Below are 24,667 nucleotides of genomic sequence, written 5' to 3' on the forward strand. Positions count from 1 at the left end.
CAAATGAGAAAAAGCCTCATTTTTGCCCTTTCTTTCCATATACAATAAAATACAAATGGCTGCAAAGAATCTTAAAAGAGAAATTGAAATGCGCGAATAAATCTAATAACTGAAGATATTACAATTTAAATATATGGATGGATGGATAGATATTTAACATGCATGTACGTATCTATGGATGTTAGAAATTACAGCTAAGGTTGCCGTGCTCAAACTCTGTTTATGACCAGTCAGACAAGCTGCACGCTTTCCCAGCTCCCCAGCTCTTTGCCTTGTTGGGATCACAAGGCTATTTTTTTGAGAGTCAAGAAAGTAAAGTGAAGGTGACTTTTGAAAAGAATAGTCTTTTTTTCAGCCTGATTTGCCACTTTGCCATCTGAAAGAGGCACTAGTCTATGGTCTACTGAAAACAGACTTCACTAATTTATGGAGGAAGTATATTGCTCCCTGCACAGGGCAGGTATCATAGACTACGTTCGGAGGAAAGAGACATCTCAGGTAGCCACAGAAGAGCTATTAAACATCTCTGTATGACCTCTGCTGAAGTGTTCTCCTGAAATAAGAGCAAATTCCAACACTACAGGCCCAACTGCTGCTTTTTCAGCAAATGTCTTTCCAATGTTAGCTGGGGGCCTGCTAACAACTTGTCTCTGAAATCTTCATCCTCCCAGCACTTAGCAAGCCTCATTCTTCCCTGAACGCATTTCAAGCTCTCCCTCCTCAAAGTGCACTCACCAGGCAGCTTTTCCACCAGCCCACTTTTGTAAGAAAATGAAAGTTACTCACCAACTGCATATCCATCTTTTCCCGTGTGATGTGTCCTACTCCTGTTGAACCCAGTGGTCTCCCCCCAGCAGTGAGGGGGCCTCACAGGTCAGATGCAAGCTTGGCACAAATGAGAGGACTGAAAAATTAAGCTCCACCAAACCCATGCTAGCTTGGGGGCTGCAGATGTGCAAACGCACATCTCCAGTCACAGAATCAGCAACATTTAGCTGAGCTTATTAACACCGTGGTGGTGGAGCCAGCACTGCCAGAGCCAGAGGCAGGGTCAGCCTGAAGGATAAAGGAAAGCATCAGCTGTGCTTAGAGGCAGCTCAAGGAAGGAAATGGTAAAGCAAGGTGAGAAACGGGATCCAGCCAGGCCCAGGACCTACTCAAAGGTGTTTCATGTGACTGCAAAAAGATTGGGAAGTATTAGCTGGAAAAATAGAAAGCAAGCCCAGCATTAGGAGTTCAGATGATAAATCCTTCCAGATGGAACCTGTGCACCACTGTTCTTTTTGTCTGCTCTCCTGTTACACAGGACCGAAGCCACAAAACTGCTCTCAGATCCCACACATCTATAGTGCACTAGCTCCTCTTTGAATTCAGTTTCAGCAGGTATTAAAAGGATTTCTCTTTCAGCTCTTGTTAGTATTTTCATCTCATTTTGGAATTTGTCTATCATTTTTATCTTTTGATTTAGAAATGTTCATAAAGATTGATGGTCTCCCTGAGGAAAAACAGGTGAGGAGATAGCGCAAGTTGGATTATATCATCCCAATAAATCTTCCTTTCAAAACAAACACAGCTTTCTCTTCTTGCAAAACACTGCTCTTTAAAGACTGTACTTTGTTTTTTAATAAAGAAAAAAGTCTTTCAACTGTGTTAATGATTAGCAAATGAATATGGCAGCTAACCAAGATGCTCAGGCCTGTAGCTTTAGTCACTTATCAGATTAGTACATATAAATGAAGGATTCTGTAGTCTTCACTTACAATGGCTGAAGTCATAGGGATTAAATGGCACAGTGAGGAAAGGCTGCAGCACTGAGCCCGGAGAGACAGGGAGGATGGAGGGAGAAACTGTGGAGAAAGGAGCTCCCAGAACACATACACATAAGGACACTGCTGTCGGCAGCCTCCTTTGAGTGGTGAACGATACAGAGAAATAAAAGATCCAGAAACAGCTTATAAAAATAATTAGTGGCATGAAAAGATCTACAGATGGAAAGAGACTGAAGAGGTCTGATGTGTTTAATTTAGATATAAGGGCAGATGAAAGAGGTACACAAAGTAATGAATAGCACAGAGAAAGAACTCCAGAATTCTTTAATCATCCGGCTTTGTAATGCAAGAACAAGTGAGTATTCAGAGAAATTAGACCAATTCCAGAGAGTTCCCAGGTGATACACAGGTAAGCTGCAGAGCTGCTGGCCACGTTTCATCACTGAGGCCAAGAATTTAGAAAGAAAAAAAAAAACCAAACCCTCCCCCCCAATTAATAGTAATACATGCAATGACAACATACAGAGTAAAAAAACAGCACGTAAGAAACTGATGCTTCAAGGGAGCTGTCAAAGCCAAGCCTTCCTTCTCTAGGATAAAGCTTCATGTGTGGGCAGTTGTTACTACTATTTACTACAGTACCTCTTACGCTTTGGTTGAACCATCTGGTACCAGCCGTGACTTTTCTGACCAAAACTATTTTCCTGAGTATTTGAGGACTGCCATGAGGATCATAGTAGAAAGAATACTCTTTATGCCCCCGAGCCCTCTCCCTGTGCTACCTCAGCCTGCAGCAGCCCAGGCGTGCAATGGGGGAGACCCCACCACTGTTACAGCAGGAATACTAACGTTGCCGTGTGGTTGTTTCCACAGCCCTGGAACACCTCCACAGAGGCACTTCATCCCCGCCTCCAGCAGCAGCAAAGCTGAATACAACATCCCAAAATGGCTGTTGTCCTCAGGCATTTTCACAACTACTGGAGGGAGTGTGCATGGACACGGCTCCCCAGCTTTTCTTAACAGCTGATAGAATGGGGAAGCTAATGTAGGTCTGCTGCCACGGGCCACAGCTGCAGAGTCCTCCTCAAGCTGTAGAAGCCATTTAAAAAGAGTCTGGGTGGACACAGGGCCAGTGGTCTGGGCTCATTCCCACAGTTGAAAAGAAAACCAAGTTCTCTTCAGGTAAATGGGCAGAGGAATCAATCCTGCACCACATCAGTGCCTGGGGAACAGGAAGCATGGGGCAGAAGAGGAACCTTGGTACAACTCAGGCCATATGCAATGAGCTTTTGCCTCCAGAGGGTAGAAAAACGTTAGTGGAAATGATCCAGCTTGCAGTGACTGCTCCACATGCCCGCTCCTTTTAGTGAGCTCCCTCAGAGAGGGAAAGAAAGAAAGAAAGAAAAAAAACCCAGAAGTGATTCATGAGGGCGTGAAGCTTTGTCCGCCTGAATAATGAACTAACGGTTGGCCTCGCTGACAGCCCTGCGTCCTTTGACAATCTCATCAGTCTGCGCTTTGTTCTCAGGCCCCGCTCAGCCATCAGCTGAGGATGTTCATCTGTCTCAGCAATATGCAGTAACGATAGCAAGGGTTAAATACTACTTACATGGAGGTACAAAAGGCCGGTATAATTTTATATGAGGCCAGACAGCTGGTTTGTATAATTCCAGTTTTCAAAGAGCATTTTCTTTCCAGCATGTCCCCTTAAAAAAACTTTTCCCCGCAAGTTAATTCTCTCACTGGAGAGTGCCAGGGCAGCTCCAATTATCAGTGACACAATCCAAAGCTCAGTTCGCTGTCAAATTCAGGCCCAGGCTAAGGCTTCAAGAGAAAAACCCTTGTAAAAGTCCTCACCATGAAATCATTTAAGGACAAGGTAGAGAGTTTATTTTGTGTCTACCCTGTGGGTTTTTTCCCCAAAAAAACCTTACCACTCTACATTTCTAAGAGTTTTCAGATAAGAACATCTGTTTTTCAATAATCTCAATGCTGCTGTGGAGTTTTTACAGTGTACAGTGACACAATCAGCTGCTTTTTATTAACTTATTTGTTTGTGCAACAGCATTGGTGAATGTTCATCCATTTATCACTGCACATCAAGCAACTGGGGCAGATCCAGTAGCAGGAGTATTCAGTGCTTGCCAATTCTGGTACATCATCACTAACTAGTAGCTGAATCATGCTTGCCTTGCCTGAGCAGGCACTCATTGAAGACAAACATACACACACACAGTTGCATACTGCATCCTCTTTCCTCCACATTTTAACAGCTAAAAAGTGAGCTGAACACATAAGTCAACAGCAAGGCATTCAAGGTGGAGCTGGATACTCCTTCCCCTTACTCCCTTGTCTCCAAGATTCTCCCAAATCATGAAAAAATGCCCTTTTCCAGGGATACCCCTGCAACAACAGGATGAAGCTGATCCATGAGGACTCCTGTAAACAGATTTTACACTATCATGCACAGCTTTGCGAAGCTTTGAAATACCATCCTAGAAGCTCTTGGGATTTCTCGCAGAGTGTGAGCTAACAGTCTCTGACTGCCAAAGAGCTGAGGGGAGGGGGCAGAGCAAAACAGGGTCCCAGTGTGATAATATGCTGTGTGCCCCTCACCTCAGCTCACTACTTGAAGCCTTTGGTACATGACCCTCCTGTTGAAGATGGATGGAGGACATGGGGCGTCACTATCCAATCCACAGGATGACAGGGCAGGAGCAATACTGAGATCCGCGGGTGCAGGGTGTGCCACAGCAGCCCTCAAGGACCAAAAATGAACAGTTTCATCATTTCAACAATGTGCATGTTACCACAAAAGGGAGAAAGCCCCTCTACTGTCCTCAATCTGACTGACAGCCTACTAAAGGCAAGTGGGGTCTGTCTTCTCTGCAAGTCTTTCTAATGGCTCAGAGAAATGGAATCATCAGTGCCTATCCTCTCAGAGGATAAATGAAAAAGCATGGTCCTTGAAACTTTTAATGATGGTACCTTGAGCTCTTTAATGCTTCAAAGACTGGTTTATAGAGGAGTACACCAAAAACCTAGTAAATTCCATGGAGTCCAGTCTGATCTCTGCAACAACATATTCTGTAATTACCCCTTTGACAGCACTATCCTACCTGATCTGATTTTGACTCTTTGCAATGACTGGATGTGGACAAGCTGCTTGGCTGCTGTGAAGATGCTGTGTGTTATAGAACGAGGGGGTGTTTACTGAAAGGCAGGTCTCAATTTGTCCTACCGTGCCTGACGATCTTACAAGCACGGATTAAAAGTAGTTTTGAAATGTCTGGACCAAAGCACTATTGCTGTCCCTGCTGGAAACAAAAGCACCTTGTAATCATGCCACAAAACAAGAAGTTTCATAACAAGCCCTCTCCTCTACCAATCTCCCACTGTAAATCCAAGAATGGGGATCTCCACCCCCACTAAAATGAACAAAGCGGTAGATCTGGGTTTAAAAGGTAAGGGGGGATCTAATTACACTTTACAAGCCACCTGCAGATCTTGAGTAAACTACTATTTAATTGAATCATTCTTCTGAAATTTTCTTTAAAGAAAAAGAAAGATACTGGCTCATTATGGTTTCTTTGATCCTTTCCAACACAAGCAGCTATATGAAGAAAACCATTTTCCTCCCCTGGGTCCTCCCATGTTTGTTTCCCATAGTGTCAACCTGCTCCAGGTGGCTGTCCTCACTTGTGGAGCATAACACTGTTTATCCCGCCCACAATCTCTTTAAAACACGCAGCAGTTCTGATGAAATGCCATCTACTAATGAGGTAGGTCTACTGTCATGGGTAGGTAAGCCAAAATGATTTCTAATCTCTACCCAGGCACAGCAAAGAACTACCATGTCAAGACAGTGCTTGTGACTTCCCCAGCCTCTGCTAGCATTTTGGGGAACGGGCTGACTCCTAGTACACCCTGTTCTGGCCACATCCCCTCAGGGATCCCAATCAGACTTAATGTTCTCCCAAATCCTTTTATGCTGGAGCATCTCTTTCTTGAGAGACTTCATACATATATTATCATCTAAATATTCTTCTGTAGGTGAATGGTATCTATGCTGCCTCTACTGTGCTTGTGAACTGTGGAAGAAAAGGAAATATTAGTTTAAAAATGCAATAAGGTGATGGTAACGAAAGCAAAGCTACAGCTTTCCATAACATTAGATTTACTATATTAAGCTTTTAATACTGCAAGGGATTAACAGTGACAGATTCTGTTGTAGACTAGCAAAAGTTATTGCAATTCTTGCAACTTTCACATTAATCACATTTAAACATGCTGCTAACAGATGGGCATCATGGAGCACGAGGTCTCTCATGAGCCAGCACTAACAAAAAGCATGTCTAGGAGATCTTGTGGCTTCTACAGTTCAGAGAGATTGTATATGTAGATGCTTTATTATTGTTTTTGTTGTATATTATCTATGATTATTAGAAAAGCTCATGTTAAATAGATGACAGACTTAGGCATACGTGAGTGGGAAGGGAAAGGGAGGGGGGCAGAAAGAATCAAAACAAGACCACCCACACAAAGTTCCTCTAAGTCCACATTTCACATGCATGATCATGATTTTTCCACTACACAGGGAAAGCCTTAGATTCTGCACTGCAAGTTTTCCCCCGACCCTACTACCTGCACAAACCTTTTCCCAAAGACCAGACGTGAGCCCAAGCTGTGAAAAGTGAGCTGCCAGACACTGCTTGGTTGGACAGAGAATGACAACCTGTCCTCCCCTTTCATTAGTGCAGATGTCAAGCTCAGGTGGCCCTTTCTGACTGAAGCTGGAAGAGCACCTGAAGAGTACTGCAGCGTTAGCACTCGGCAGCCAGATAGAACACATCAGGCATTTATTAAACTTCCCAGCACCGTTTTTTAATTAAACCAAGTCCCATGGTACAACCTCATCTTTACTTGACTGTAATTAACCAGGACACGTTGTCTGTAATGTAAGAAATCTTAGTCTCCTCTATGTGCCAGGCCTCAGAAGAAAGATTGGCAACTGCAAACTTAGCCCAACTTAAAGCTGGTCTTCACAGGGCAAGAGCTGCAGTTCTCAGTAACAAGAAATCCCTCTTGCTGAAGGAGGGCTGGAGAATCCCACCTGGGAGTACTGCCTTCACCAGGCACAGCTGCACGGCACCTGGAAGCGTTTGCCCATGAAGGACAGAAGCACTCTCAATGTGGGAAAGTCTCAGCCCCACAAATTGCTTGTCATTTACAAAGTAGGTCTGTGTACATGGGGTACCTGGCAGTATCTACCGCCAGACAACCTGGCTTGTCCTCACTGCTTGTATGATACCGCCTCTGAGAAGAAGGGATGGGCCATTATGCTGCCACAGAGCTGAGGAACAGAGACGTACGGAGCCCCTGGTGGTACCCACTTCACCCCATGGCATTTAACAGAAGTTAAGGAATTCATTCAAGCATACAACCTAGCAACTTCCTTTGCTCAACAGAGACAAGCCCACCTTTGAATAGGATGGATGGCCTGAAGTTGAGAGTGCTAAAACTTGGTAATCTGAATCCCACTAACAACTTTCGCCCAAGTCCCCATGAAAAGTCAACAGATGAATTCTGGTCTCCTAAGCACTAACATTCTAGCCGCTGGGCCCTCCTCCTCCTCAGTTCCAACCTGCAGAGCTGAACATCCTCAGCCCACTCAGGAGGGATTCAGCACCTGGATGGGTTTGGCTCTCCTCTTCACATCTACCAGCCATTTACAGAAGCAACTGAGTGCACCTCAAAGCTACCTTCTATGTTTTCCCATAAATGAAACGATGCACACACAGCCCATCAGCAGAAAAATAAACAGGAAAAATACTGTCATTCCTGTGCTGCTTTCTGAACTGCCAGGAAGCCAGCTGCCCTGCAGGGCCAGATTTGGGCAGGGCTGCCTCTGAAGGGGGTGATGTCCCACAGCTACAGCCCATTGGGAGTTTCTTCCAAACTATATCACACGTGATACACAGTGGTTGCTCAGGACAGAACAGATAAACTCCTCTCTGGACAGTCAGATGGCAATTAAATCTTTAAGCTAAGACGTAAACTGTAAGACTTATTCAAAGGGCTGTAGTGGTATTGAAAACATTTCACAAGCTCCATTCTGGCCAAGCACGGCTGCCTGCAAGCAAGTTTCAGCGTTGTTCGGCCTGTAACACCCTGCTCTAACACACACCATTGTGCCCATAAGGCACATGAAGGAATCCAGTGCTGCTCCGCAATGGAAAACTTCCCTGGCAGTGGAAAAGGTCTGAATACCTGCATGCGGTGGCTCTTCTCACAGCTTCTCCAAGGATAACATGCCCTCTCTTTCTTTTTTCTTTTTTTTTCCCCAATCATCTCCCCACTATGCATACACAACACCATCCACAGTAACATTATAGAAAAATGACTGCCCTAACTTTAATGTTTCTTCAGCAGAAATGGAGAGCAAAGCAGAGGAGGGTACTCAGGGACCAGGAGAAGAATAATCTCCTTAGATGCAGCTTGTTCAGGACAAGCCTGATCCTTAGATTCAGGCCCACTGGACGTACAGGCCAGAAGCATCCAAATTATTTTGAAGAAGCCATGTTGCATAGTACAGCTTCTGCAAAAACTGCTTCAGCAAGTGGTCTTTCAGGAATGACAGAGACTGCTTCCTCACCCACTCCCTTCTCCCACACACCGACACCATCCTGCTGGAGGCTGCACAGCTCCCAGGCAGGGCAGCACAGCACGAGCTGCCCGTCGACATTACGCATGGGAACACGTTGCCTTGGAAAGCAGCTAGGTTGCAAAGAGGAAGCAGAGGAGAAATGTCAGCCACTCTGCGTCCCCAGAGCTGCTAAGTGACATGTCAAGGAAGGGGAGAAGAAGGGGAGGTGGGAGACACAAATCACTTGCTATAAATAGCATACGAAAGCAGGAAGGAAAAAGGCTGCAGGATGGCAGATAGACCTCTGATGTGGTTTCCTGGTCAGTATGAAACCAGGCTCCTCAGACCCCAAACTCACAATGACAGCTGCAGAGCCACATTCCGGTGTCCACAAGGCACGTGGCTAGGACTGTGCTGGCATGAGGCTTCCAGGGAGTGGGGGTTCACGTGACACTCACAACTCACCACCACAACTCCAAAACACAGTAGGAAAAAGTCTGCACACATTTGAAAGAAAAATTCAGGTGGGCTTCCACAAGCCCTACAAGGTTGTAAGATGTTCCTGTAGTGCTATCAGGACAAAAAGTAGCAGAGAGAACTCTGTATTATGCAGGTGAAGATATTATTGGTATACAATTTAACATCCTCATACCCAAGGAATATGATCTGAAAGAAAAAATAGAACTACTTTGACAGAGCAGATGTATCTTGGATGAAGAAATATTGAAGTATTGGCCAAAGTTTGACTTAGTCGGTTCCAACCTTCAATACTAGAGCACTTAATTATGCTATCCAGCATTTAGCTCTAGGGCTCTGTCCATCTGGCCCCCACTGCTAGAATCAAGAAGCTACAGAAGAGCAGACTGCAGCAAACAAGGTCAGTATGTGCCAACTTCTGTAGAGACATATTTAACAAGTCCAAGGTTGGAGTGTCTCAAAAGGGAACGAAGGCAGGGGAGACATCTCTTTGCAATAATAAATACAACGCATTCCTCCAGTGAATCCGCAAACTATGCTGTAGACTTGCATCAATTTACCTTTCACTCATCCATCTGTTCTCTTGGAAGAATTAATTTCATGAACTTGGCTGAGATTTTCTACATTTTTATTTTATTTTCCTACCCTTGCTGTAATATAGCAGGGGCATTTCATTGAAAAGCAAGGTCTTTACTCTTGCAAGTACAACCAAACAGCATAATTCCCACATCCCTAAGCAAGATGCACCTCACTTCTGGGGCAGGATCACCCATTACATCCAGTAGAAAAGTCTCCATCAATACCATCACAACCTCTGAAGTCCAAACACATCTTCCACTGTGAGAGGGAGGGGATGGGAAGGATGTGAACTCAACCACGAGATGCTTTTGGATGAAGACACAAAGTCAAAACAAGGAAAGAACAAGAGACATCAATCACCTTCAATTTTTACCTTTGTAACGAGAGCTCTAGTACTGAATATTTTCTTCCTTGTTTGACCAAGTTGCTGCTAATGTGGCTGCAAAATTCTTCTCCCCTTTATTAAGCTATTCTAACCTCAGTGACCAATATTATCTTGTCCAATCTTTGCACTGGTATTCCTCCTTTATCTAGTTTATGTATATAGGTATATAAAAAGGTGTTCTAGTGACACAAAATTTTGATGCTATCCAAACCTCTTTTACTTCAACTATTGGTTATAAAGGTCAGCACAAACCCAGACACACTCTTTTATTTTATGGTAACAGAACCTTTTAGTCGCACAGTCCAAGATGCTGCTTATCAGGTCAGATCTACAGCCAAACAGGAAACAAAATTCCAGAAAGGAAATAAATAATCACCCTGAGCTGCGATATTTTGCAGCTCCCTCTCATTTCCTTTAACGAATTGCCATTCTGCTGGATTCTTCAGTAGAGCACTTAGGAACAAGCAGATAAATGAAAAATACTTCTAATCTACATTAATAATTTGTGTTAAGTTCCACTTGGACAATTTCATAAATGAATAGCCACATTATAGCTGCTGAAGGTAGCTGTAACCCATTCACTCATTTACAGACCCAGAACTCCTCAAATACGAGTGCTCACTTCCATACCGTATGTGTAGGCAGATGATTTTATCGCTGGATCTGATCTAGAATTGACCTGTACACTTTACATGTTTTGGCAGAAGTCCCTAAAGAAGCTGACAGCGCAAGCTGGATAAATACCCTGGCTCGTACTTTAAACAGGCGGCCAAGTGTCAAGGGGAACTCTGAGCACAGGTCCAGCCTGCTTCGGCCTCTCTCCTCCTCCTCCTCTGTCAGACATGGGCGGTCAGCCTCATCCACGGTCAACTCATGGTCAAGGCTGCCATCCTAGATCACCTCCCAAGCACTCTACCTGGCTTCCTTCAAACAGAGCTGGTCCAGAGCACTGCAGGGCATGGTGCACGTGGCTGGCAACCGCGCATCTGTTTGTACAACACGGCTATCTTACCACAGCCCTGCTGCCTTGCCATGCGGGGATGGGTTGCATGGCTGACTGATAGCAAATATATTGCTGCCTGGGTAGCCCCACGCCCCAGGCAGTGGCCCAGCCCCACAGCCCTGCCCTGGGCATGTCGACTGGCCCAGGAGCGAGCAAGAATGAAACTGGAGGCATCTGTGTGTGGACTAGCGTTGCTTTGCCACCCTGGTTTGCAAAGGGACAGCTTGCAGGCTCCGGGCACCGATTCACACCAGCTACCAGCGACAGAAAACTAATGGTAAATCTTCAGGTGAGCCTCCTAGTCTCTGTCCAGAACACAGCTTACCCATCCTCTGTCTGGGCACCAAGGCTGAATCGAGCCTGCGACAGTTGTAACAGGGGCCAAAAAATATTGCTGAAGTCATGAAGTAGTGATACTTATTTTAGGCTATCAGCAGAGTAATGACAAGATGATTGCCACAAAATATACTTCGGCTAGAGCGCAATTTGAAAGTAAAGCAGCTTAAACCAGTGATTTTAATGTGCCAGGCACAATGAATGCATTTACAGCATCTATTAAAAGCAGGTTATGTTTGGAGGAGGAGATTAATTAAATCTTAGCAGGTTATCGGTAGTTTATTAACTGAACAAGACAGCATCACATTAAAGATAATCAATGGAGAATAAACCACAGTTGTAAAAATTAATACTGTTCATTCTCACAATGAAGGGGGTTTGCCTTTGCCGTTAAGACAGAGGTAAAAGCGTAGCTGCATCCCCTGTGAAACCATCATGAAAAGAGAAGCGAAGGATAGGATGGCCCAAAAGGAAAGCCATTCAAGGCATAAGTTTCCAAAAAAAAAGATTAAAATTGAAAAGAAATAATCAGTAATTCTAGAGGGGAAAGAGGAATATGAACAAGCAGTTTTGCAAGCAGAACTAATGAAGCCTGGTTTTCTCCAGCTTTTATGTCATGCGAAGGACTGACTTTCACATTGAAGAAAATGTGAGCTCCAACTGGAGCACTTTTTCTTATTCGGTTGGAACATTTATATGGGATTCTTTCCCCATGGATTTTCTAGTGTCTAATAAAGAACAAGCCCTTCCTTCAAATGCAGCAGGAATACTCTGTTCTCTCCTTTACCTGGCAGCCTCTTTTATGATTTCTACACTGTGGCAATGCAGTTGAAATTATAGCTGAATAACAGATATAAAATTTCTGAATGGCTGGTGTGAGATACGCAGACGTACCCACACCCTCCCCTGCTATACACGCACAGAGTGTGCTATTCCTTAATACTTGTTTCGATAAGAAACCAGGCTAAAAGCGGTGTTGTCAGAATAATCCATCCTATGGGGAAAATTTAACTTAGGCATGTTAACTGTGTGCAAGACTTCAGGCAACTTGCTGCAGGGTCCAAGACTTCAGGCTCCTGCAGCAATGCTTGTTGCAGCGGAACAGAGCAGATATGGGAGGGGAGGTGGGATCTCTTCAGCATGCTGAGATAAGGGTCTCTGTGATGATGTTAACTGCTGGGGTACAGGAAGGCCAGGGGAACTATGTTTAGCACAGCCCAAAGCAGCAGAAGCTGTACTGTGCAGCCAGAAGAGGTTTGGGGTAAGTATGAGAAAATCATCCCTCAAAAAAACCAAGGAGGGAAAAAAAAAAAAAAAAAAAAAGATGCTTGCATTCAAAACTTGGGCTGTGCAGAGCTATGTAGCTTCCAGGGCTACATGTGAATGTCAATGGTCAGTCCATGATATATGCTTTTCTTTTTGAGAAATTAATTAATATACATCTCTTGACTATCCTCCTGTACACAACACCACCAAAAACTGCTTCACCAAAGACTATGCCTGTGCCAAGAACTGGCCCTCTTTTTCCTGCAAGTAAATAAACAAACCTTACAGGGAGAAAAAATGGAGCTGGGTAGTACCCGCTTTTTGGACCCTCTCTGATTTGCGTGATTAAGTATTTAATCATAACTAATCTCTTGTTTCACTTAAAATTAAATCGCCCCTTATCATATCTCACTAAATAGTGGATGAAATACAGTGAAACATGTTAACTATCTTTTAAAAAGTTTGCCCTTGAGCATCACAGTGAGTTAGTGCTGCCTATCCTGAGCTTCATCGTCAATAAGATCTGATTTCTGCAATCATGGGGCAGTCACAGACCATCTGAAGAGAGCAATGCTTGGTATTACCTTTTTTTTTTCGGGGGGGAGGGGAAATCAGGCAAAATTGAGCATGCACAGAAAGTCCAGTTTTGCCTTTAAAGCAATCCAAAGCCTGTGGACACAGAGGAATTTTTCAAAGCGCTCTGCATATTTCACTCCTGAAAATGGCCCAATTCTGCAGCCACTAATACACATATCTTCAAGGAGAAGGATTAGCACCTTTCCCCCCAACCCACCCTCCACCCAGGCCAACTTAAAGGTCTTTTCATTGTCAAGCTAACAAAAAAACTTCGAGAAGGCAAGGGGAAAAGCTGCGGAGGCCTGAACAAGATATGCATATTTATAGCACAAACACACCGCCCTATGCTCATTCTCCTTAATCACATGCACACGCCAGCAAGACGGCTCCTCCGAACTTTCTCAGGGACTTGGTCTGAGTGGCTATAGTTCAAAGTCCAACTGCCTTGGCAGCTGAAAAGAAAGAGAAAACCATGGTGGCTTTGTAAGAATTACAGTGATCCTATTAAAAAAAAATATGTCATTCTCTGCTGGGACTTAACATGGCAGTGCCACGCAGCACTCATTGAATCTAGCAGCATTTCAAGCACACAGCTCCTTGTGTAATTAAACCACAGGCTTAATTAGGTTCCCATCACTATTGCTTTCTTCCTGCCTTCAGCCAAGAAGGTATAAGAAAAGATTGTCCAATACAGATACTGCAATTTAAAGTCTCAAGTTAAGAACACAGTGGGTGTATATCTACTATAAAATCTACCCTAAAAACATGCCAGTTGTTAAACTAAGCAGTGCATTAGAAGCAGTTAGATATAATGAGAATGTAAATGGAAAGTATTCTAGGGAGATATTTCAGCTAAAAACAGCGCACACTGTATGCTATCTTTTATTTTAATCATGCTCTAAGCCCTGCCTTTTTGAACTTTTTATAAATTCTGCTATCTCCCTTTGCAGTTACTTACATATTGGTATATAAATTCAAAGACGAGAAGCAATTAGGAATGAAGCGAAGACTCCCTCTCTTGATGCTAATACATCAAAGGAAGTAAAAAAACCTTCCCCCCGCTTACACACTGGGTAACACGGAGGGTTTCTGCTCTTCGCAGCCTGAAAGCTCAAGTAGTTCCAATCGAGAGTCTGATGTCAGCCTCCGATTACATGGAGATGCCAAGTGATTGGAAAGAGCAGCTTTTGAAAATCCCAGCTCTCTGACTCAGAAGACCACACAACCCTGCAACGATGTTTTTAAAATGCATATGTGTATTATTCACATCAGCCGGTCATATTTTTTTCCCCACTTTGGACATCGTAATATTCCTTTTAAGAGTCCCCTGGGGGTCTCTGCTTGATTTGGGTGCAACATTGTCTAGGCATGTGTGAAGGAAATGGGTTAGATTAGGGGCTTTTTTTAAACAGCCGGCGTTCCTCTGCGCTCGATCTCTTTTGCTATCCAGTTTGGAGAGAGGAAGAGCCAGGTGCTGCCTTTAAACAGCCACGCTTGAGAAGTCTGCCTTTGCCAGAACAAAGAAGGAGATGTTGCAACCAGTTCATGCCAGGGAGCGGTAAGGGCCGGCTTCCCCTCTTTTCACCCCACCTTTGCATATCTCTGCCAGACTAGCCATAATCTGATCCTTGAAACTGAAGCCACAAAACAGGTAAATCTATGTAAGAAACATCAACAAAACCTGATTCTGCTGATCCAGAACAGCAGTTGAGTGGCACCATTACACTGGATATTTATATTTGCTTCCTGCAAGTCCTTCCCTAAGTCCAAGGACATTCGAGAACTACGCAAGAGTTTTCTGGAAACACTCCAGGCTCTTCATCTTTCATAAAGGGAAACTATCATCTTTTTTGTGTGTGAATCAACAGGTGAATGACCTCCCCATGCCCTCAGTAAGTTATCAGAGTCTGCTTATTAATCTCCATATCCCTCCTGCATCAGCAGGGGAATGAACCAAAAGTAGGAATGAGTCCAGTGATTTCACTGGAACACTCATGTTTCCGTACAAGCACATACATTAAATTATAAAGGCTTTTAAATAGAAGCAGGGAGTTTTAAAGGGGCTGTGGGGAAGTATTTCTGTTAAACCATCAGATCCACAGTAAGTCTAAGTCTCTTATGGGTCTGATTCTATCTTCTCCACAGTTTTACTCCTGTGTAAAGGAGACCTCATCAGTCTTAAAGGAGTTAAGCCATTTCCACCAGGATTTCTAATAAACCCACCGGAGAACCTCGCTTGGCTCTTGAGTATGAGCCAGGAAGAAGTTTCACTAATGATTATGAGATTACACAGCTATATAGCCATGGTGCAGTGGGAATCAGCTTTGAATATGTTTGGATATCAGGTCTTTTGATTGGCAGGCTCTCCATCTAGCAACAAAATCCCCAAACAGTTCAAACCTGTTACATCAGTTTAAGTTCTAGCGAGGAACTATAGAACGGCAAAGGCCTTCTACACTATGCTGATGGAAGACCAAGTAAATGAGATTCAGCAAAATTTCTGAAGATTTACATCTATATAACAGGGAATGGCTTCAGAGGAAAACCACTGCTGTCTGCTATTCGTCTGTTACCAGGCTGTGCCAGATAAAGGCTAGTAAGTCTACCTGAGCGATGGGCTGTCAGAGCCTTTCCACTGAGACTCACTGACCTCAGTGGCACAAAGGATTTTACACTCTGCTTTTATCTGCAAAGAGGCCAGAGTCTGCTTTCCACAAGCAAACGTGACTGAAGGTTGCAACTTCTAAAGCATTACATCCCTGCCAAAGCCACCTGACAAATTCCATCCCGTTACCTTCTGTCACGTACTAAATGGATGAGAAAAAAACACCTCAAGCCCAGCCTCCGAACGGACCTGTTCTTGTGTAAAAGGGCTTCTATTGCTATTCTGTAAACAAAGATAAGGAATTTTTCTCCCAAATGACGGTACTCTAGCTAATGGCGCTCTAGCTAATGTTACGGTAAGGTGGGGATGGGATCCTTACATGAGCAGGTTTTTCTTCCTCTGTTCCTTTGTTGTTCTGACAGCTGTAAAGGTAAGCAGGAAAGCCGATGTTTTGGCCTCCCGCTCCTTTCGACTCAGCTAACTTGCCATCAATCCTCTGCATTTAGAAGCCAAGCACCGAGGAAATTCTCCAACTTTCCCACACCCACAACTTGGGTTATTTGCATTCATGGGCAAACTACAGTCAAGTGCACCAGAGAGGCGAGTTCTCTAACACCGACGAGTAAGCAACAACCAGCACAAAACCGAAAAACCACACCTGGCAAGTAAAGCCAAAAGCCCTTCCTTCTCCATTTCCAACAGGACAAGAGGCTGTGTCATTCAATTTGGGCAGGTGCAGGACACAAGGCCAAAGGCAATGGATTACTACACCCAGTGTACAACTCTGCTTTTCTTTGGAGGTTTTATTCTGCACCCAACAAGGATTTGCCAATTAATATGATTTCAAAGTACAAAGGAAGCTCTGAATACATCCTTGTGCCTCATGTCCCCCAGGCAACATTAGCATGTACCTCTAAAAGTATAACTACCTTAACACTTAGATAAGCTCATACACTATAAAGAACTATTATACAGGGTTAGGGGAAGCTAGAAATCGATTCTGATTTGTCTCCAGCAGTATTACAGATATTTTAATGTAAATGTATCCAACCCATGGAGGTCTACAGTTGTGCCTCAGCACAACAGAAAATCCGTATAATGAAAATTGCACTTTAAATTCTCTAGGATTTTGTGAAGCTGGGATAAAGTGCAACACATTACCCAACTTGCACTTGCTTCTTTTTTCTTTCAATATGGCACTGACTTTTAAGGTCTTATGCACCTGCCTGAAGATCTCTGTAAAGATGCTCACCCTCAGCCTGGGACCGCCTTACGATGCAACTGTATCCCGAGACGGAAGCATTAAAGTTTCTAGGTTCGATTTCATCAGCAACTGAGCCTTCAGCAAGTTAAGTCAAGGAAGAGGAGAGGCATTATCTGATGAGCTTTGGGTCCAACATATTTTTTGTGAAAATGGTAGGATTGTGGCAGAAGGCACATAAAAACCTTACAATTGATTAAACAGTTCCCTGCAGTGCTCAAAACCTAAACAGAAGGGCATTATATCAGTGTGTAAAACCAACCAACCAAACAAACAAAAAACAAAAAAACCAAACCCAAACAAACAAAAAAAGAAACAAAATTAAAACTAACCCCAAAACTCCAAACCAAACAAAATCAAAACAAAACCACCTAAAAAGCACAATGAAAGAGACTAAAAGCAAAAGTGAAACTAGTCAGGCTGTTCTCAGTAACCGACTTCAATCAAACAGAATAAATTAATACAGAGCCTAAAATGATAAAAAATCAGTTCAAATCTGTCTTTTTTATCTCAATACCGACACTTCAGGAAAGAAGAAAAACCTATAGGGGAGCTCACTGCAGAGATCTGGGGGCTTCTGAAGAGCAGAGTAACACGGGAGATCCCCACACTTCTGAGCAGCTCTATCACTAACTGCAAGCACGTAGGAAAATAAGGAATGGAAAAGTGGAGCAACGAAGATACAGCAGGCAACCGCTGGAAACGGTACAGCTTTTAGAAAGACTGGCTACTGGTAACACATCGATGCTCTCAGAAAAAAAAGCCTGGAATGTGTGGAATTCTCCAGGATGCCAGGGTGCAAAGAGGATCTTGTTAACTAGGGCTTTTAAAATCTGCTGCCCGGTCATTGCCGATTATTCAGAAAGCAAGATGGCTTATATCATCAGTTTCTGAAAAGTACAATATTTCACTTAGACCGCCAGATCTGTAGTCCCCTAGACTGAGAAAGCATCTTTCCAAATAATAATGGAGGCACGGAGTCCCGAGTCTACACACAAATCCAGCACTTCTCCTACATTTCTGTATTACCAAGATAGTCAAGCATCTAATAATAAAACTGGGCAGTACCACACTGCTCATTTCTCTTGCTGGTAATAAGAAAACTGTAAGCAACAGCCAGACTGACAACAACTGTGTTATTCCCACATGGTTCTGCTTTAGAAGCAGACCCTGGAGCTGCTCATGATGAAAAGCAGTAAAGTACTTGGAGTGGCAGAAGGGCAAAGTAGTTAGTTTTCAGGAGCTGAGCAGGAAAACATTTCTCAACCTTGTTTCTCTTCCAGGCAGAGGGTGGGAAAGGATTCATATTTGCAAGACGCTAGCTGGCCAGAGGCTTATAAGAAAGATGAAAGGACAAGCAGCATCTGGGAAGGCAGAGGCGAGGGACCTTGAGTTTTTGAAGATGACCTGCTTGCGACTGCCCAGAATCAGTCCTTTATTGTGCCTAACAAGATTTTCCGATCACGCTTTCTGAACAGTGGCAAAAACAAAAGAGCAACACATAAGTAAATACCTTTACCAGTAGCTCAGCAGAGGAGTTTAAGTACTTTTCCTAAAGCAAAGCATACGCAGTCTTGCAAATGTTCACCACTTCAGTAGCAACGGAACTGAGAATGTCAAGGTTTCATGAAAATGACAGCAGTAGTGATAAGCATTACTGGAAAAATGCCAGTTTTAATTAATTTCAATTTTCTGTTAATATTCCCTGAACTCAACATAGATGTTTTATTTGAATACAACAATACATAATTTTCAATATGAAATACAACATTATTGTGCAACGTTGTATGATATGCTATTTTCAAGAGAGCTCCTTTCCTGCTCCCCTTCCCCTTGGTACCATTTCTGCGATTGCCAAGGAATGGTGTGCTGGGCAAGGGATGGGGTAGGGAAGCGCCTCTAACCACTGGCTCCAGCAGCTCCTGAGATGGTGTTAGCCCATTATTTCCTTTTCCTCACCCAGCCTGTGCCTTCACAAGGGAATCTCAGAATCCAGCTGGCTTACGAGGCATGGAGAAGAAGGCCTTCAAATGTCACAGCTCAGTATCTAGGGCATGTCTGGTAGTGTTATTCTCAAATCACTGTTCTGCACTTAGTGTTAGAACATCAAGAATGTCTCACTGTGGCAAGATAGCCCAGTAGTTTTAAACTGAGGACTCAAAAAATGTGTGGTTGGGCTGCACTGTTGTGATGCTAGCGTAATGGTACACAACATCTCAGACAACGTGCTAAGCAGCCCAGCACCTCCAGACTCCTGGTACGCAATAAGTTCAACGTGACCATTACAGTCACGCCATGGGTGCAGGGGCTGCATGCTTGCCGCCAACTTGTTCCTTGTTGTGCGAGTCCAAACCTCCAGCCAGTTCAGAGTTATTCTCAGGTGTGTCATTTGGGCCGGAGAACCAAATGTCAGCCCAGCGGCCACCTCATCATTCCCATGTTTGCCACAGGAGGTAGAAGTCAGCATGCCTTAATGTGATGCTTGTAAGGTCCTGGGCAGACCTGTGACCACCTGCGATTGCTCTCTTGGTTTCAAAACGCCAATTGGGTGCAGTGACTTGAGTGCAATACTGTCAGGAGTGAATTGTGTAGGCACTTCATGCTTAAAACAAACATTAGCAGTCTTGCTGAACATAATAATGAAGCAGGAGGTGTCAGCCCAGAAAGGAGAAAGCACGCTGTCATTATACACTATAGGAGGATGGGCAGTTTCCTGCCAGACAGTTTTATCTGGCCCTTGGGAACACTGAGCAGTCTGGAGGGCAAAGAGAGGTGTTGCTGTGGTTGTCTATGAATTTGGGGGATGTGAGGAGAAGATGTGCAGAATGGTGCAGTTCAGCTCCAGGTCCCAGTTGAGATGTTCAGATGCGGCACTATGCAAATGCAGCTGTGCTGGTCCAACACTGGACGGGCAATAAAAGCAGCCAGAGCACTCAAAGAAGTTGACCGCTCATGCATATTGGGTCAGCGTGGAGACTTTCGCCTTTAAAACACGTGGCACAGTGAAGCATAAAGAGATAAGGAATGGGCGATGTGTCTGCAAGCAGCTGTATAGCTGGAGGCAAGGCACACACCTATTTGAGGATGGGTAATGGCAAAGCCGGGCATTGTGGAGGAGCCCTTGGCTGGCCAGACTGAGGGGCATCTGCAGCTCTATCAGCAGCGCTGCGCTGTACATTGTACTGTACACGGCGGGGAGGAGGAATAGCAGGTGGACACGGGGAAGATCGTGACCAAAAGTCTCTCCCCTCCTAAAGAGAGAAGGATTTAAAAGAAAACAGAAGAACACCAAAGAAGCGGATTCTGCATTTATCATCACAGGGGTAAAGCCAGACTCTAATTAAGTGCATGACATAACTGTGCTGTAATATCAAGGTTTTGCCCTGTGATTTCATAACAAGCTGCACTTGCACAATCCAGAAAGAAAAAAGCTCTACAGATTAGAAAGGCTAAGCTCTGCTCTCACTTACATTAGTATATACCCACAGTTACTCAGCTCAAAAGACTTACAGATTGGAATGTGATACAAGGAGTTTCATTTCCTTAGACAGTTCCCTCACTACATCAGCCAAGCCTCCTTCTCACCGCAGTTTCCAATCACAGCCCAGCACTCTGCTTTGATTACACACTCGTCCTGAAACCACAGAAAGCCTCCCTCGGTCTGATCTACAGTTGATGTATATTAATATATCACCAGCAAATTCACTCTACAGTTGCCGAGGATCTAGTTTAAATACCGCTGAATACTTAAGGCTTGATTCTGTTAATCAGTACAGCTTCACTGATCCTAGAAGAGTTACTTATATTTCCACACCACTCCAAAGGGGAGAGCACCCACAGCACAGTTTTTTAAATGGCATGTTCATTAAAAACACCTATAAGAGTGCATGCTCTCATTTCCCCCAGTGTAAATTCACTTCGCTGTACTCACTGGAGGTACTCAGGATTTAGAGGGGAACAGCAGAAGGCAAAAACTAAGCCAAATTTCCCTTTGAAGCTATTGCTTTTCCTAAACCAGCTACTAAGAGGACAGGATTGACACCAATCTCTGCTATTCCAGACTTCCAATCCACAGCCCTACCTATGAAAAAAATACATATTCACAAGTGCTTAGGAAGCGTATGCGCCAGTGAGAGTACAAAAGCATTACACTGCTGTGAACACGAGCCATATTCAGCAGAAATCAGCAGCTGTTAGGACCACGGAGCCTGTCACCGCTTTTATAGTTTGGGTGGAGAAGAAGCAGGATTCAAGCACTTACTGCTCATAACGCAAGTCGCATATTGCCTTGATCTTTTTGTTCCCTCCCTCCCCCCCCCCCCGGCTGTTCAGGGCCACTCTTTAAACAGAAAGAAGTCATTAACTAAACTTTCTTATTTTATGCCCTGAAAGTTGGCTAACGATGAAGCAGCTTTATTATTTCTACTTAAGAGCTTGAAATTTCGATCGGCAAGTCAGAGACACTTCTAAGAAGAAAACTGATCTGTCCGGGAAGAAGGACAGGCCGGCAAAGGGAGAAAACCCAAAGATGCCCGGGGACGGGGGATCACCCCTATCCTCACCGCCCCCCGTGGCCCGGCAGACAAGCGTCGGCCCCATCCCCGGCCAAACACTTGCTTGGCTGCAGAAGATGCGCCCCGAGAGCCCTGCCAGACAGCTCCTTACGTAAGGCACAAACCACTGACATCATCCCTCCCGCCGGCATCGCCGCGGCGCCCACCGACCCGACCCGCGCCCGCCCGGCACGGCACACGGCCCCTTCCCATCCTGCCGCCGGCGCTCCCTTCGCACCGGCTCCGGCCCCAAACTTTGCACGGCGGGTTACCGGGGGGTGGCTTCCCCCGCCAGTCGCCCCGGGCCGGTCCGGGCTGGGCTGCCGTGCGCCCCATCCCGCGGAGCGCCCCATCCCGCGGTACTTACGCACTGCCTCCTGCTTGGGGTCGAGGCCGCGCACAGCCCCCTGGAGACCGGCGATGCGGCCGTGCAGCGCCCGGACGCGGCGGTGAGTGCTCTGGATGTCAGCCTCGACCTCCTGGAAGAGGGTGCAGGCGTGCCGGGCCACGTCGGAGAGCTGCCGGAGGATCCGTGACAGGGCCACGTTGCTGACCGAGCAGAGGTCCAGCACCATCAGCACCGCAGCCGCCTCCCTCTCCCCGCCGCCGGCCGTCTCCGCGCCCTCGCCCGCTGTCCCCGGCTCCTCCGGCGGCGGGTCCCGCGGCGGCGGCGGAGGTTCCGCGCCCCAGCTCTCCTCCAGCACGGAGGCGGCGGGCTGCCGCCGGCACAGCCGCTGCGGCTCCACGGTCCGCTTGGCGAAGGGCATGGCCGAGCCCTCGGCCGGGGCTCTCCCGGTCTCCCGCGGGCACTGGCGAGGATCGCTGCCCTCCTCTTCCTCCTCCTCCTCCTCCTCCTCGCCGCCGCCGCCGCTCCTTGCCCCGCCGCCGTCACTCGCGGGCGGCCGCCGGCGGGCGGCTCATCGCCTCGCTCCCTCCCTGCGCGGGGCTCCTGGGCTGCGGAGCGTCCGCCGCGCCGCCGAGCATCCGCCGCCGCTGCTGCCGCCGCTGCCGCCGCGGGGAGCCGGGGCGCATCCGCGCCGCCTCGCTCGCTCGCTCGCTCGTTCGCTCTCTCGCTCGCACGCCGTCCCGCTCCGGCGGCGGGTGTGAAGGGGCGGCCCGAAAACCCGGAGAGAGGAATCCCGCGGCCGCGAGGAGGAGCGAGCCGCCGAGCCTCCCGCCCGGGAGAGCGGCGGGGCGGGGGCGGGGGCCGGGGCCGGGGCGGTGCCGAGCGGCTGCTGCCGCGGGGAGGCGCTGCAGGGCCCGCCGTGCCGTGACGGGCCGGGTCGGGCCGGGCCGCGCCGCACCGGCCGGGGAGCCGCGGCCGCGGTGCGCGGGCTGCGGGAAGGCACCGGGAGCCCCTGTCAGGCGGGGGCCGCTGCTCGGGGAAGACCGCGGCCCGTCCGGGGCGACTCGTTTCCTCTGCGCCCCTCGCCCCAGCCTGTCTCCCCTCCGGCGGGGAGCACTGCTCAGGTGCGAAGAAGAAGGAAAAGATGCCGAGAGGGGCAAAAGGAGAGCCCAAGTCAGCAAGGCCCGTCCGCGGCGGGAGGCTGGTGTCTGCCCACTGGTGGCACCTCTCGGGGCGCCGCGGAGGGTATGACACCCTCCAAAGACAAGTGGATGCACTTGGGCACCCGGCTTCTGAGGAGGTGTCCGGGAAAACTGGATTCCAGTCAGAGGAGGAGCACTGTTTCTGACACAAGACAGCTCGGCTTGCTTACATACACTCGTGAGAGTTGAACATGCCTAATGAGCAGGCATGAAATCTGAATGTAAACTGTAAATTTTTGGTGGTAAATACGCAGAGCAGCTATCACAGAAAGAGCTACTTTAAAAGGAGAGCTGAGTGGCTGCAAATGCAGGCATTCCACAGCTAGGAAACGTTAGCTTAAGTCTGCCCACTCGACCTTAACTTGTCATCCTTGCGCACGTGTGTTGCGATACAGCCTGTCATTACCTGACCACATACAGGCAGCTTTCAATTACCTCTGGTCAAATAATCTGAGTTGCAGATATCTGCGCCAGAGAGAGCGTTGCCACCTGCCCGGTGATACGTACAGCCCGGGCTCTGCGGACACAACGACCTGCTCCTGGGACAAGCTTAGGTCCGGAGGGCAGACGAGGTTCCTTTTGCAGGGCGCGAAGCCTGAGCTGATAAGCTTTGCTGGCCCCCCTTTGGCATGGACAGTTCATGTGCCTTCACGCTGTGCTTCTGGGAAGGGGAACACACCACGCAGAGTTAGCACGGGTCTGTAGCTCAAGTTTCTAACTCAGCTTGAAATGGGCAGCCACAGCCCTGTGCCTGGAGGGGGAGGAGGGCACAGAGCCTGCCCCTGCCTGCCCCAGTCTCAGCACCACCTCCCCACGCTTCCTGGGGTCCTGAAGTTCGAGTGTGACCCAGTGGGAGTGGGCAGGGATCTGAGAGCTGTTGCAGACCCCAGAGCAGTGCTCAAGCAGTGCGAACAAGATTTCTCAGACCCAAGTGGAGCCGCTGTTAAAACCACTGGGGTATTTGTACCCTGTACTCCAGTTTTTTCCACAGCAGGAGGCTTTTAGCCCTGGTAGTGGAGCATGGACTGTACTGCTCTTCCCACCTGTGGGAATCATGGCACGTTATTTATAAGCCACTGAAAGGTACTTTAATGTTTCTCTTGAGATTCATAAATGGGAGGGGTGGTTAAGCTTTAATGCTCCAGAAAGAGCAGCAGTCATCCAAAGTGGTGTGGGCTCACAAGAAAAGGACCACAGGAGTCAAACCTGTTGGAAACAGCATTATAGCACTCGCCAGGCAGGGGCAAGAGCTACCTGTGAGGAAAGGTAGCTCTTTCTGCCTCTCTCATCCTGCCTCTCTCTCAGGCACCCCAATGAGGCACTGAATCGGGCCATTCATAACAGGTAAAAGCTGCAAGAGGCACGATTCAAGACTGCGCCTTCCCACAGCCTCCAGTTGCACGTAATGTCTCACCAGCTCAGGTGGGACAGGAGCTGTGCAGCTTTCTTCCTTCCCTTGAAAACAATGCCTTGGTTCCTGCAGTATATCCCTGCTCATCCTCAGCAAAGCGACCAGAAGCCAGCACTTGCTCTTCCTTTACTTTCCCAGTCTGTTAGTACTACTCCGTATTACTGTCGGTTCCATGGTCTCTGTCCCAGGCTTGGAAAAGTACAGCTCACCTTAGGGACACTGCTAGTCCCATGGGAATTGTATGACTTCTGT

The 24,667-nt window shown here is 46.7% G+C and overlaps 1 protein-coding gene across 3 annotated transcripts in view; it reads right to left on the minus strand.

Moving 5' to 3' along the window:
• NHS (NHS actin remodeling regulator) overlaps positions 1–22,588 on the minus strand; it is a 266,162-nt gene extending 243,574 nt beyond the window's left edge. For all 3 annotated transcript variants that reach the window (XM_054847025.1, XM_054847036.1, XM_054847017.1), the window contains exon 1: positions 21,824–22,588. In XM_054847025.1, coding sequence (XP_054703000.1) covers positions 21,824–22,223 — 400 coding nt within the window. In that variant the 5' untranslated portion in view covers positions 22,224–22,588. The remainder of the gene's footprint in view (positions 1–21,823) is intronic.
• Positions 22,589–24,667: the final 2,079 nt, after the last annotated feature.

This window comes from Grus americana, chromosome 1, assembly GCF_028858705.1.
Source record: "Grus americana isolate bGruAme1 chromosome 1, bGruAme1.mat, whole genome shotgun sequence".
In the NCBI taxonomy this organism is placed as follows: Eukaryota; Metazoa; Chordata; class Aves; order Gruiformes; family Gruidae; genus Grus; species Grus americana.